The sequence below is a fragment of the Drosophila virilis genome, chromosome 4 (genome assembly GCF_030788295.1).
Source record: "Drosophila virilis strain 15010-1051.87 chromosome 4, Dvir_AGI_RSII-ME, whole genome shotgun sequence".
Lineage (NCBI taxonomy): Eukaryota > Metazoa > Arthropoda > Insecta > Diptera > Drosophilidae > Drosophila > Drosophila virilis.
In genome coordinates this window covers 21,388,320-21,402,153 of record NC_091546.1, presented here as the reverse complement: position 1 = coordinate 21,402,153, position 13,834 = coordinate 21,388,320, and the positions used below count along the sequence as shown (strand labels likewise).

The 13,834-nt window shown below is 44.8% G+C and overlaps 6 protein-coding genes across 7 annotated transcripts; 3 read left to right on the top strand and 3 right to left on the bottom strand.

Annotated features, from left to right (window-relative positions):
• Positions 1-37: 37 nt before the first annotated feature.
• Positions 38-2,321, top strand: ppk11 (pickpocket 11). The gene is made up of 4 exons (XM_002051175.3): positions 38-1,304; positions 1,573-1,705; positions 1,767-1,873; positions 2,149-2,321. The coding sequence occupies exons 1-4, from the start codon at positions 38-40 to the stop codon at positions 2,319-2,321; spliced, it is 1,680 nt and encodes a 559-aa protein (XP_002051211.1).
• ppk16 (pickpocket 16) lies at positions 2,271-4,064 on the top strand. Its single transcript, XM_032437797.2, has 4 exons — positions 2,271-2,859; positions 2,928-3,230; positions 3,355-3,818; positions 3,886-4,064. Exons 1-4 carry the CDS (start codon positions 2,393-2,395, stop codon positions 4,062-4,064), a joined length of 1,413 nt encoding a protein of 470 aa, XP_032293688.2. The 5' UTR covers positions 2,271-2,392.
• Positions 4,065-4,404: 340 nt separating this feature from the next.
• On the bottom strand, positions 4,405-5,730 carry LOC6628598 (zinc carboxypeptidase A 1). The gene has a single exon (XM_002051177.4). The coding sequence runs from the start codon at positions 5,723-5,725 to the stop codon at positions 4,445-4,447; it is 1,281 nt and encodes a 426-aa protein (XP_002051213.1). The 5' UTR covers positions 5,726-5,730; the 3' UTR covers positions 4,405-4,444.
• Positions 5,731-7,328: 1,598 nt separating this feature from the next.
• LOC6628600 (zinc carboxypeptidase A 1) lies at positions 7,329-8,662 on the bottom strand. Its single transcript, XM_002051179.4, has one exon. It carries the CDS (start codon positions 8,645-8,647, stop codon positions 7,367-7,369), a length of 1,281 nt encoding a protein of 426 aa, XP_002051215.1. The 5' UTR covers positions 8,648-8,662; the 3' UTR covers positions 7,329-7,366.
• Positions 8,663-9,258: 596 nt separating this feature from the next.
• Positions 9,259-12,000, top strand: ppk18 (pickpocket 18). Of its 2 annotated transcripts, XM_070209011.1 has the most exons (7): positions 9,259-9,656; positions 9,716-9,866; positions 10,338-10,531; positions 10,583-10,903; positions 10,964-11,073; positions 11,538-11,565; positions 11,641-12,000. In XM_070209011.1, the coding sequence occupies exons 1-7, from the start codon at positions 9,268-9,270 to the stop codon at positions 11,774-11,776; spliced, it is 1,329 nt and encodes a 442-aa protein (XP_070065112.1). In that variant the 5' UTR covers positions 9,259-9,267; the 3' UTR covers positions 11,777-12,000. The 2 variants fall into 2 exon arrangements, with proteins under 2 accessions (XP_070065112.1, XP_032293589.1); XM_032437698.2 differs by having other exon boundaries at positions 11,538-12,000.
• Positions 11,799-13,657, bottom strand: und (methionyl aminopeptidase und). Its single transcript, XM_002051182.4, has 3 exons — positions 13,422-13,657; positions 12,485-13,306; positions 11,799-12,413 (listed from the first exon to the last, which is right to left on the bottom strand). Exons 1-3 carry the CDS (start codon positions 13,540-13,542, stop codon positions 11,986-11,988), a joined length of 1,371 nt encoding a protein of 456 aa, XP_002051218.1. The 5' UTR covers positions 13,543-13,657; the 3' UTR covers positions 11,799-11,985.
• Positions 13,658-13,834: the final 177 nt, after the last annotated feature.

Below are 13,834 nucleotides of genomic sequence, written 5' to 3'. Positions count from 1 at the left end.
TTAATATAATTATACAACAGCTAATATCACATTAAAGATGGCAAGTGCTCCAACCGAGGCGCCTACACAGCCTATTTATCTAATCAACTATGAGAATTATCTGCGTCCCAAGCAGCGGCACAAGATAACGCCGCTACAATGCTTCGATAGGCCTCAAAAACCCAAATCCAGATGTAATAAGCTCTACAAAACCTTCAAAAGAATTAAGCTATTCAGATGGTGGCGCCACCAGCGTGCCCAAGTCTCCAAAAGACTTGAACAGCTGCCGCTGCCCAGTTTTCTGAGCTTTCTGCGTGCACGGCACGATGATGGTCTATGCAAAACCAAGACGGGCTTTGAGATCTATTGCGAAATGTCAAGCATACATGGATTTCATATATTCGTGGGCGCCAAGACATGGCAGCGTGTGCTCTGGTGGCTGCTCATCTGCACGGCGCTGTTACTCTCGCTCCTGGTGCTGACCATGTCATATAGCCTGTCGGCGGAAACGCCGACCATACGGTATATAGAGAGCATGTTGCAGCCCATGTCCGCACAGCCTTTGCCCTATCCGGCGTTGAGCATATGCAGCCTGAATCGCGTCTCCAGGCGCCAGCTGTTGCTTAAATCGAAAAAGTGGTCCGTGGCGCCACAAACGCTGCAGCAAGTGCCCTGGTTAACCGGACGCAGTTTGGAGCAGTTTAATCTGACGGCGTTAAATGATTTGAGCTACGCGAACGTCAGTTGGTCTCAGCTGCTGGAACAGCTGGCGCCACGGATCTGTAAGGCACAAGCTTTGGGCTGCCAGTGGCAGGGCTTGGCCCAAAATTGTCAACAGCTGCTGACCACCACTTGGAGCTACAGTGAGGGCCGCTGTTGCAGCTTCAAGCAGCCGCCCGGCAGCTTCCCTGGCAATCCAGCCAAGGGTTTGACTTTGCGTTTAGCCAGCCAGCTGGAGGATTATGCTAGCTCACGTCATGCCGCAGCCGGTTTCCAGTTGTTGATACATGAACCGCATACAGTTATCCATGCGGCCACACAACGCGTGCTGGTGCCCAGAGGTACGGAGGCACAGCTCATGCTGAAGCCATACAGTACATATGCCACGCCCTATATAGGCGGTCTGGCGCCCAGCAAACGCGGATGTTATCTGAGCCATGAGCGGCCGCTGTTCTATTACTCGGTTTACAGTCAGGATAATTGCCTGGCGGAGTGTCATAGCGAGAGAATGCTGCAAATTTGCGGCTGTGTTCATCCACATATGCCCAGACGTTGGCAGTGGCCCCTATGTAAATTGGAACAGTTCGCATGCCTTCAGGAAGAGGGTAAGCTTTAATTTTAAAAGTGCTTAAAGATACACAAAGTCCAATAAATGACAGCAGTCACTTTTTCTAGTTCATTCCTTTCTTCTTAGTTTTTTTTATTCGATCAGCTTAAAAATCTTTTCCAAAGATCTTTTTCAAAAGTTCGTTAAAGACGAACTACTCGATCTAGTGAAAAATCTTTTCCTTTTTCTATAATTTGGCCGGCCAAAGCCGGGTAATACTCACTAGTCTCTCCATTTAATAAGCAACTCTATAATATCTGCTCTAGTTAACAGCTGGGATCACATGCAGAGCGTATGCAATTGCTTGCCATCTTGTCAATTTTACCGTTACGAAGTGCACAGCGATGTGGCAACCCTGGATGCCAGCTACCCTATGCCCCAAGCTAATGATGGCTTTTTGTAAGCTTTTGATTATTAAGTAGGGTAGTTAATATTTATAACTATAATTTCCCCAGAACAGCAAGAACTTTAATGGCTCGGACGAAGTGCTACTACGCATATATTTTGACTCGTTCAGCGCTGAACGACTGCGATTGGATGTCTATGAGAATTGGCTGAATTTTATAGGCAAGTACAGTTGAACAGGGCTAAAACGAACTCAACACAAATAGACAAATAAACACAAAAGCTGTTAAAAAACCTTAAGCTTTGTGCAAATCACATAGCTTTGCTCGTTGGAAACACTGAAAACTCAAGGAAAATGCTTTAAGTTAATTAATTGTAAAACAGCTTGAAGCTCATAGCATTGCACTTATAAACGTTCATTATAGTCACGTTCAACCGTATCTAAGGTGCGTTTATACCCATATTTAATGAAGTACTTGTCGTTTGTAATGTGACAGGCACCTTTGGCGGCATCACCGGCCTATTTATGGGCTGCAGTTTCGTATCTGTGTTCGAGCTAATATTCTTTGTGTGTGTGCGCCCCACATGTAACTGGTTGACCAGACAACAAATACGCTATCGACAGCGACGTCGACTTCTTCATCAGCGACGAGCCGCAAATGGTAATTAGGACATGCTAATTAGCTGGTCAGCCAAAGGCCACGCTAAGCCAGTTGCTCGAAGCACCTTCAAGTGTTCAACATGGCCTTCAAGAAGCGACGGATCTTTGATATGCGCCAAGTGCTATCCGAGCAGCAGCTCAGCAAAACCACCGAAAGCCACAGGAAAAGCAGCCACACCGTGCACACACCCAAAACTGGGGCCAGTCGCAAACGCTGGAAACTAAATCAGCTGCGACTGGTGAGAACTTGGTTCATGGAGAGTTTACGGAACTTTTGCCAGACAACATCGCTGCACGGATTCAGCTATATCACACGACAGGATATCAGCCGGAACGAGCGTTGGTTCTGGCTGGGCGTGGTCATAGCGGCAATTATAGCCGCCGTTTCACTGGTGCTGGTCTCGTGGTACTCGAACCGTGAGACACCCACGGTAACTGTCATCGAGAGCTCGCACTTTCCCACCTGGAATATACCCTTCCCAGCGGTAACCATTTGCAATTTCAATAGAGTGTCCAAAACCAAAGCCCTGGACATGATGCAGCGCATGTGAGTGTGTGGGTCTGAGATGGATCAGCAACTATTTTTCCCAAGCTCATAGTACTTCTTCTCTTCAGGCGACTGCCACCCAATGTGACCAAGGAGCAACTTCAGCAACTCTTTAACTTAACCCTGATTCCCACGGGCAAACTTATAAGCGATAGTTCATTGCAGACCTACGATAGGATATTGAATCTGAATAATATCACCCTGACGGAGCTGTTCAATCGATTGTCACCCGACTGCCTGGATATGATCTCACGCTGCATTTGGAAGGGCATCAAAACGCGTTGTGAAAGCCTCTTTCAACGCATTGCCACTCTACAGGGTATTTGCTGTAGTTTCAACTATTTTGGCGCCGTTTCCAATAATTTTCCCATGTAAGTATTCCTAACACAAAAAAAAAAGAAGGAATAAGATATAAAGAGAAAGCCATTGAAATTCCCATATCTATCACGTGCTTCGAAGCTCTTTCACAAATCCTTGAAAATATTTCTATAATAGCAAAATCGCATATCAAATTCCCAAGCGTCCGTATCGTGTCACTGGCTGTGGCTATCCCACAGGTCTATCGGTGCTCCTCGATCCCTTGGTCGAGGATTATTATGCCACCTTCTTTAGCGGCTTTGGCTTTCGCCTGCTCATCCATGATGCCTATAATTTTCCGGATGAGAACTCTGAGACCAAGGTAGTCACATCCACGCGCGAGAGCTTTGTGCGCATCAATCCAGAGTCCACCTATGCCACCAAGGACATACGCCAGATGGACTTGCGCTGGAGGAACTGCCTCTTTGGCACCGAACGAAAGCTCGATGGCCTGACACGTTACTCTTTCATCAATTGCATGTTCGAGTGCAGAATGCGTATGACCCTAAAACTTTGTGGTTGCCTGCCATCATATCTGGCGCTCAATGCATCCATGAAAGTCTGCGGGGTGCTCAACTTCAACTGCATGATTGAAAGCAAACGTAAGTACGGAGAATGGAGAGCGAATATTGTCGGATGAGCTGTGATATCAACTATTTCTATGCTCAGGTTTATTTTCTCGCGCCCTGGCCAATCTAGACGCCCCACTTTCCGTGGTCCGACAAACGAATAGTTTTCCCTGCAACTGTTTGCCCGACTGCGAGTCGAATCTATATGTTTCAGAGAGCACCATGGGCAGGCTCGATATAAGCTACAACGGCAACAAAATGAGGCAAGATTTTCACTAATATACTTTAGATCTCCACAGTCTGACAAAGCTTCTCGAATTATTAGTTCTAATCGAACAGATAGCATCTTGGTGCATGTCTTCTATAGCGACTTAATGTCCACCAGATATCGTATGGAGATCTTTCAGAACTGGCTATCGGCACTGGGTGAGTTCACATTAATTAAAACCTCGATCCTTTGTTTATTTAAAAACGTTTCCTTTGGCTTTACAATCTGCAGCATCATTTGGCGGCCTGCTAGGTCTTATACTTGGCTTCAGCATTGTCACGGCCTTTGAATTTGTATACTTTCTCACTTTTCGACCTGTATTTAACTATATCAATAGAGAACGAGATTAAATCTATTGAAAAACTTTGTGAATCGTTTAATGCGCAAATTTTTAATCAAAATATCCCAACTTCTTGACCTCGCCAACCATGGCGATAATGGAGTCCAGCACTTCTTCGCTTGCGGGTATGATCTGTGCAGCGGGCAGCTTGAAACCAGTTATAAAGGAAGTGGAAGAGGGACGCAGTTCATAGCAGAAGGCCATGCGCACATCCTGAGTGCCATAGGCCCAATCAACGCTGGCACCAGCAGCAGGATAGATGGCATCATATATGTTGCCACCAGTGTATTTCGTGTCGTAGCGCTGGGCTACACCCGCAATAGAAGCATCAAACACCTGTTGGAAGTCCTTTACATTGTCAGGCAAATCGCCGGTGTGACCATAAGGATACAGAAGGTACTGCGAGTAAGCGTGGAAAGAGACATAAAGTTGAATCTTATCCTTAATCGAGGCTATGTAGTTGGACAGTGAAAAAGTCTCAATCTCAGAAAAGGCCGACGGTCCAGCATAAGTATCGGAGCAGGGATCGCTGCTAGCACCGACTTCGTTCCAGTGGAAGCCCCAGTTACGATTGGGATCAGCACCGAAGCAGCTGCCGTATGGAGTGCGAGTCTTACGCCACATGCGGTCCGTGGTGTGCGTGTAGACATAGCCATCGGGATTGGCATGGGGAAAGACGTACCAGTTATAGTTATCCGCCAAATCCTTGATGGACTCTACCTCTGAGGTAAGAAGCTGATTAATGATGAAGGTCGCGGCCGCAGGGGCAATCCACTCGCGGGCATGAATTCCAGCCTCCAAGAAAACGCCAGGCTTCTCGCTAAGGCTCTTGGAGATCTTGACACCCAAAATTGAACGTCCCTGATAGGTCTTTCCACCTTCAATCAATGTGACAACATGTGGATACTGCTTAGCGAGAGATACCATCCAGGTGTACGTATCGTCCAGTTCATAGTACTGCTCCCAGTTGTAGTCTTCGGTGGCACGTCCCTTAATGGCCACTTTCTCATCGACCTCATCCATGGACTTTTGGAAATCCTTGGTCAGCAGATCATATTTAATTTCAGCCTTGCCCAGAATCTCCAATAGATCGGGCACCTTGTGAGGGGCAACAACCATCTGGACATCAGCTCCAACAATGTGAACTCCATCCAGGAACTTGATGGAATCCGTAGATCCTTCCAGTTGCTTGAGAACAGCCAGTTGCTCGGCGTTCTCCGCATTGGCCTTGTATAAACGGTAGTTGTCATAGCGGACCCGCTCCGCCTGAGCCAATCCAAACGTGGCCAATAGGCCCAACAGGGCAAAGAGAAGCAACTTATTCAGCGACATGGCGGTCGTTGGTATAAACAATACGATTTCGCGTGGTTGGTTTATATAGTCGATGGGGTTTTGGGCATAACGTCTGTGATAAGAGCTGATAAGTCAATTAGCCAAATCTTATTTATAGCCCTTGGGATTAAATCGTCAATGTTTGGAGACATAAATAAAAGAGTTATCTCAGTCTAAGCGCTTATCAATATTTTGATTGTCAATATTTTTTTTAAGAAATTAACAATTTTTTTGTAGATTTCATAAAAATCGTGAATTTTATTTAAACTACTCATAAAACACTTGGGTTTAACCCTGTATTATTGGGTGACTGGCAGTCTATAAATTGAATACGAGCTAAGGAAGGCTAACGTAACGCATTTTAGTGCCTAAGTACCCTAATATTTAATTGGTCTGACAATTTGAATGAAGTCTTTTTAGAAACTATTCGGATGGTTGATTGTAGAATAAATTATAGATCTCTCAAAGACTACAACAATTACTGTTTCCGAAATGCCTAGGATCTAATTTTAAATGATTTTTGCCGATTTTCTTAAGCCGATTCTTAAAAGAAGAACAACCCACTATGTACTCCATGTCTTATAAATAATGGATATAAAAAGGTTCAGTATGCTTCTTTCAGAAACATGGGAATTGTCTATAAAGTTTACAAAACAATGACTTCTAAAGAAAACAGTAAGATTTACGACCAAGTTTTATAATAGGGTATGTTTATCAGATTTAAGAAGCTGACTGAATTTTGGTGAGAAATTAAACGAAGGCATAATTAGGCCTCCTAAAAAGTGAAGGAGATTTGTTATTAGTTCTTGATAACTCTTACAGATTCAGTCAGAGTTTAAGGTCTAACCAGCTGACCAGGCTGATTAGGCGCACCTAAAGCCTTGAGATATGGAATATTTTTACATTTTCGGTCTGCTCCGTTCAACTTTTCAATATTCTCTTATTCATCTACTACTCCTGAAATTAGGAATTATTTGGAACTAACCTAAAACATGTATAAAGAAATTTCTAAATGTGACACAGGATCAATATGTAGGTAAACTCAACCCCTATTTAAGTACATCAATCATTCTGGCCCATCATATTTTGACAGTAAATGTCCTGCCGTGGCATATTCCAATTGGACGGGTTCTGATTGATGAGCTGAGTCAACCAGAGTCGGTTCCATAAGGTGACTGGTGACTTGCTCCCATTTAGTGAAGACATCAACATGGCGCAAATAACTAAAGTGGAATCCATCTATCGGAAACTCTTTAAAGATTTTCTGCGCAGCAGCTATATTAGTGGATTACAACCTCTGCTGCTACACACGCCTGTGCAATACGCCAAGTGAGCCAAAACTCATCAACATCTCCCTTTTGGTAAACAAAATAACTTATCTATTTAACTAACTTATCTATCTATTGACAGAGCCCTCTGGGTGGCGTTTCTCGCTGTTATTGTTGTGTGGACACACATCGTTATCATCAATCTAACGCTCGAGTACATTGACCAACCCACTCAAATCCACATGGCACCCAATCTGGTGCATGTGTCCAACAGCCCCTTTCCCGCTGTGGGTGTCTGTAGCTCCAATATGATCAGCAGACGTCTAATGCAAAGCTATGCTGCCAAAATGTGAGTCGTTTATTGCGCAAAACTTTAATCAAAATAGCCCAACTTCTTGACCTCGCCAACCATGGCGGTGATGGAGTCCAAGAGCTCCTCGCTGGTGGGTATGATCTGTGTAGCGGGCAGTTTGAAGCCGGTCACATAGGAGTTGGAGGAGGGACGCAGCTCATAGCAGAAGGACATGCGCACATCCTGAGCGCCATAGGCCCAATCAGTGCTGGAGCCTGCGGCAGGGTAGATGGCATCATAAACGTTGCCACCAGTGTATTTTGTGTTGTAGCGCTGGGAGACCGCAGCAGTTGCTGCTTTGAAGACCTGCTGGAAGTCCTTGACATTGTCTGGCAAGGATTTGGTATGGCCATAGGGATATAGAAGGTACTGCGAATAGGCATGGAAGGACACATACAGCTGAATCTTGCCCTTAAGCGAGGCAATGTAGTTCGAGAGCGACAGAGTCTCAATCTCAGAGAAGGCCGAGGGTCCGGCATAGGTGTCAGAGCAGGCGCTGTTGCTGGCGCCCACCTCGTTCCAGTGGAAGCCCCAGTTGCGGTTGGGATCAGCGCCATAGCAGCTGCCATAGGGTGTGCGGGTCTTGCGCCACAGACGATCCTTGGTGTGCGTGTAGACATAGCCATCGGGATTTGCATGGGGAAAGATGTACCAGTTATAGTTATCCGCCAAATCCTTGATGGACTCTACTTCTGAAGTAAGAAGCTGATTGATGATGAAGGTCGCGGCCGCAGGGGCAATCCACTCGCGTGCATGAATACCAGCCTCAATGAAGATTCCGGGCTTCTCGGTGCCGCTCTTGGAAATTTGTACGCCCAAAATAGAACGGCCCTGATAAGTTTTGCCACCTTCAATCAATGTGACGATCTGAGGATATTGTTTGGCCAATGATTGCAACCAGGCATAGGTATCATCCAGTTCATAGTACTGCACCCAGTTGTACTCAGCGCTGGCGCGGCCCTTGACGGCTACTTTTTCCTCAATCTCATCCATGGACTGTTGGAAATCCTTAGACTGCAGTTCATATTTGATCTCAGCCTTTCCCAGAATCTCCAATAGATCAGGCACCTTGTGTGGGGCAACAACCATCTGGACATCAGCTCCAACAATGTGAACCCCATCCAGGAACATGATGGAATCCGTAGATCCCTCCAGCTGCTTAAGCACAGCCAGCTGCTCAGCATTCTCTGCATTGGCCTTGTATAGACGGTAGTTGTCGTAGCGGACCCGCTCCGCCTGAGCCAATCCAAACGTGGCCAATAGGCCCAACAGGGCGAATAGAAGCGACTTGTTCAGCGACATGGTTGCCGTTGGTATGAAAACACGCAGTCGTGTGATGTGCTTTTATAGGCTTTGGTTTGCTTGCCCTGGAACATGTCTCTGATACAGACATTGCTGATAAGTCAATCGATCAAATTTTATTTATAGTCCTTGGATTTTGCAAATGATTTTTAAGAATTGAAACAATCTAATATAATCTAGGCAATGCACTTATCAGAGAACGTCTCAACTGTAAATCAACCGAAAATTGCAAGTCTTGAATAAAAATTTCGAATCTTGCCAGTCATAAAAAACTTGGACTAACCGTAATGCAGCCTGATCAGACATATGAAAAAGCGTCTGGAATGCTAAAGTCGAACTATTCCTAAAAGACCGCTATGAGACGAGTAGTTTATAAATTGTTATACACTGCCAGAGGGTAATAAATTTTCGTCATTAAATATATACATAAACCCTTTACTGTAAAGTAAACTGGGCATAGATCATAGACAGTCGGAGTCGCCACGATTGTGTCTCTATATTAACAAAAGAGTTGATAGGGTATTTAAAGTGCGGTAACGCGAATATAAGCAAATATGTTCTAGTGTATTTGCCTTGGTTTTAACAAGAACAATTCCAATTGAAATTCACACTCAGCTAGCATGCTAATGTCGCACCCGATTCACAGCTATCAGCACCAGGCCATGTACAAAACAACAGTTGGCAATGGCAGCCGCTACGTTCCGTTAGATGCGGACAATTTGGCGCGCCGCCTGCTGGTGCTGACCAACTTCTACCTGAATGCGCACGACGAGTCGCCGCTGGACGTCGCCGAATTGGGCCAGCTCCACTGGCTGCTCGATAGCTACTATAATGGCAGCGGGTACTCGGTGCACGATATACTGAGAGACTTGTCGCCCGACTGCGGCGACCTGGTGCCGCGCGGACTCATCTATGGTGCGCCCGTCAACACAAGTCAACTGTTTCTCAAGCGGTCAACAACGGCGAGTGTGTGCTGCATATTTAACTACAGACGACCCAGCTATTCACAGTGAGTAATTAAAATACACTATTAAAGGCTTCATTTACCTGTTTGTTGTATTTTTGCAGCGCTCGGCGCGCTCAAGATGATGCTGAAATGTCTGCACTGCCGCAGGTTGTCTTTGAATCGAATTCCATACTTAATGGCATACAGTTTGTGTTGCAGGACATAAAAGAGGATGATTTAACGGAAAGATATCTCAGCAACACGGCATTTCGGGTACATTAAACACTTTTTCTTTTTCTTTTTAAACCGCACAATTTATAAATATTACCGCGCTCACACATCAAAATACACACTTAGCAAAAAGCACTTTCCGATTAACAGCGCCAAAATTAACAGAAACGATATCGATTAATTTGGCAAACAATGTTAAATTATACCCCTATGTTGGTATTTATAATGTCCCAAAGGATTTTTCCTAGAAGCAACTCAAAGCACATCTATTAACAGCGGCAAAATGAACAGATACGATATCAATTGATTTGTCGATCAATATTTTCCCAATGTTGGCATTTATAATATCCCAAAGGATTTTTCCTAGAAGCAACTCAAAGCACTTATCGATTAACCGGCTAACACTAACCGTTGCGATATCGATTCTGTTAATACTTCTATCGTTGTCAGACGTTGTGCGTTTAACTCCTTTACGTTATGTTAATTTAATATATACATTTATTTACCTTGCAGCTCATGATCTTCCCACAGGAAGATTACGCTACAGTACAATCCAATAAACATGGCGAACTGCTCGTCGATCATAATACAATTGTCGAAGTGCCCATCCAACCCAAGTTTTTTGACTCCAGCAACGCGGTGCGCGGTGTAACGCCACAAACACGCCGCTGTTACTTTCCCGAGGAGGGCAGACAGCTGTTGAATCAGTAAGTGAATGGAATTCGTGCAGTCAAGCGACTATTGTTCTTGCCTTACAGATCCTACTACTCTTTGGACGAGTGCATGCTGCTGTGTCGCATTGAGAGCATGGTGCAGCATTGCGGTTGCGTCTCCTCGCCCATGGCCGGAACAGCGCGCAATGTGAGCTACTGCACGCTTCTGGATTTGCCGTGCCTGATGAAATGGCGTAACATTTGGCATGGCTACAATGAGTATCCGTACGTGCAGGAGGATGCCGCCAGCATATCGCAATGCCTCCACTGCCTGCCCACCTGCGACGGCGTCAACTTTGAGATCATCAGCAATGTGGCGCCGTTGCGCAAGAGCTACAATTCATCGGGTTATAATCGTGGTCTACTGTATGTGCTCAGTTTTTGCAGTTACCTTTTGAGTTTATGTTGATCTTTGGCTTATTCCAGCAAGGGCCTGAACAACGATCGTCCTTTGTCCATTATTAAATTGTTCTTCAAGCTGCGTTTTGCGCAGGCCACACAAATGGATATGGTTGGCGATTGGGTTGTGCTGCTCAGTTGAGTTTAAGAATTAACTACTTTTAGGCTAATAACTAACAATTATACTATGTATAAGCATTATACTAACTGTACCCATTGTACCCAAAGGGAATCTTCTGAGCTCTTATAAAGTATCATGATCAGTAGGAAATCCGTCTGTCCGTCGTCATAAACACGTCCATTTTAGAGACTAGAGTCAAATTAAGAAAGTTGTATTAAATATTAAGTTAATTTGTGGCATAGAAAACCCTTGGAATATCAACGCCTGATTTAACAATTGAGGCATCAAATCGTTGTGTAAGCTAGGATCTAGGAGCTGGTCACAAGGTATTCCCTAGTCGGACATTCTCAACTAGTTGCTATTAAAGCTCTTAATATTTATACAAATTGTTCTTCAATGCAATCATATTAGCTTAATCTGCCAATGCTCTATTTAAAAAGTATGTTTAATCGCATTGTTTACTGTTCCATTTCATTGTAGATCGCTTTGGTGGCATTTTATCGCTGATGTATGGCTTCAGCATTATCAGTTATATTGAAATTCTTTATTATCTAACAGGCAAATGGTTTGTCTTCTACTACAGGGCATACAATAGTTCCAAGGAGAGCAGCAGCAAAGTCAATGAACTGAATAAGTCAATCAACTGGAACGAGTTGATGCCCCACGGCATGGAGTGGTTTTGGCGTCAGGAATTACAACAGCAGCCGCCAGAAAAATAATGATATTGTTGAACAATATGTGTTCGCTTATGTGAATTGCTTAACACAATTGCACAGTATATTGAAATCGCTTTACGCTTACTCTCTCACACACAAAAATTCAACAATCGCATGAACTTATAGAAATTAAACTGTAGTTAATGTTAATGTAATGCATGCTACAAATGTAATGCCGTTTAAACGTTTCATGTTCCGATATATTCATGATTTTAATAATCATCACCGCGCGATACCACCTCCTTGCATGTGGGTCGCAATATGATGGTGTGCTCATACTGGGCCGTATAGCAGCCCTTGGTGTCGCACAGAGGCGGATACGCCTCAACAATGCCCTTGTCGCATAGATCCTTGAGTGCCATTTGGTATTTGGTGGCGCCGGCGCGATCCAGCCAACGCTTGCAGAAGGCCAACGTGCCGAAATGCTTGTTAATGGTGCCCAGCAGCTGTTTGGATGACTGCAGGCGGAGCGGCACAAATGGTAAATCAAAGTTTTTCATATAATGCGAACAGTCCATGTCGTCGTGCACCAGGCCCCGACCTGTGGAGCCGAAGGTTTCAATAGCATAAAACTCATCCTCCTCCATGCGTGTGGACTCGCCGCCCTTGACAATGGGCACAGTTTTGCCAGCATGAATGCCTGCAGAAAACCAAAATGGAAAAATACGTTAGATGTGCACCAACGTAACGGAAACTGGTATTTTCGCTTACGGTACGGGCTAATAGAATGTCCATTCAGATTACGTATAGCCTTGATGGGGTAGGTCTTGCCGTCCAATTCAATTTCGTATGATTCCATCACCTCCTGAATGGCCGTGCCCACATCACATAGACGCACATCGATGCCCGCCTCCTTAATGCCCGTATTGGTCGCCTCCTTGACGGCCTGCAGCAGCTTATCGTACTTATTGTTGAATGTCAGCGTAAAGGCGCAATCAATGATGCGTCCTTTGATGTGAGTGCCAAAATCAATTTTACAAACATCATCATACTGAAGCACCGTGGTGTCGCCGGCATTGGGCGTGTAATGGGCAGCGCAATGGTTAAGCGAGCATCCGGTTGGAAAAGCCAAGCCGGCCTCCAGTCCGTTCTCGCCAATTAGCCGACGTGCGGTATTTTCGAGTTCCTCGCATATCTGTATCATTGTCATGCCGGGCTTGATATACTTTTGCATATACTGGCGAGTCTGGCGATGTGCCTCGGCCGCTTGACGCAGCTCCATGTAGATGTCGTTATTCATGCGATCCAAAGCACGTTTCTCCTCGGATGAAAAGCGATCCTTGGCCGTACGGTCGTCCGGCAGATCCTTTGGCGTAGGGTGCTCCATAATCTGACCCTCGGGATAATTGCCATTGGCAAAGAGCTCTGAAATGGGTATGGTGGGTGGATCTGTTTGACCGCCGCCGGCTTTTTTGCCCTTGTTCTTCTTCTTGGCGGGCGCAGCCGCTGCGCCCGTTGGCGCCCTTTTCTCAACGTCGCCATTAGTGGCTGCCTCCGGTTCGCCACCCTCGGCGACCTTTTTAGCTGCGGCCTCTGTATTATTTTAAATGCATTTAGGAATTGCGCATGTGAAGTACATATATATATATATATATATATATATATATATATGTAGGTAAATGTATGGCGAAATGCTTAGGTCACTCACCTTGTCGCAGTTTTTTATTGTTCGGCTTTGGCTTCTTTTGTTTTTTGGCATCGTCGCCGGCTGCGGTTACAGCAACTTCGGTTACGGCCGCCTCAACGTTTAATGTTTCCACTGCGGACATATTTATGTATTTGCGAAAATTATAAAATACACTTGCGGCTACTAAGCAATAATGGCGATGAAAGGAGAGCACGAGGTTAGCGATGTGTTGCTAGCCAAAAACACGATACATTTAAGTTAAACGAATATTTCTATCGTAAGGTTGTGTTCATATTAAACTTTAATTTTACATAAAGCGGCCGACTAGATTGTAATTTTGATGATTTAAAAACTACGTATTCCTAGACATAAATATATTTCTATTAAATATTTGCAAAATAAAACTGTCCTTAACAAACTATCGATATATCATT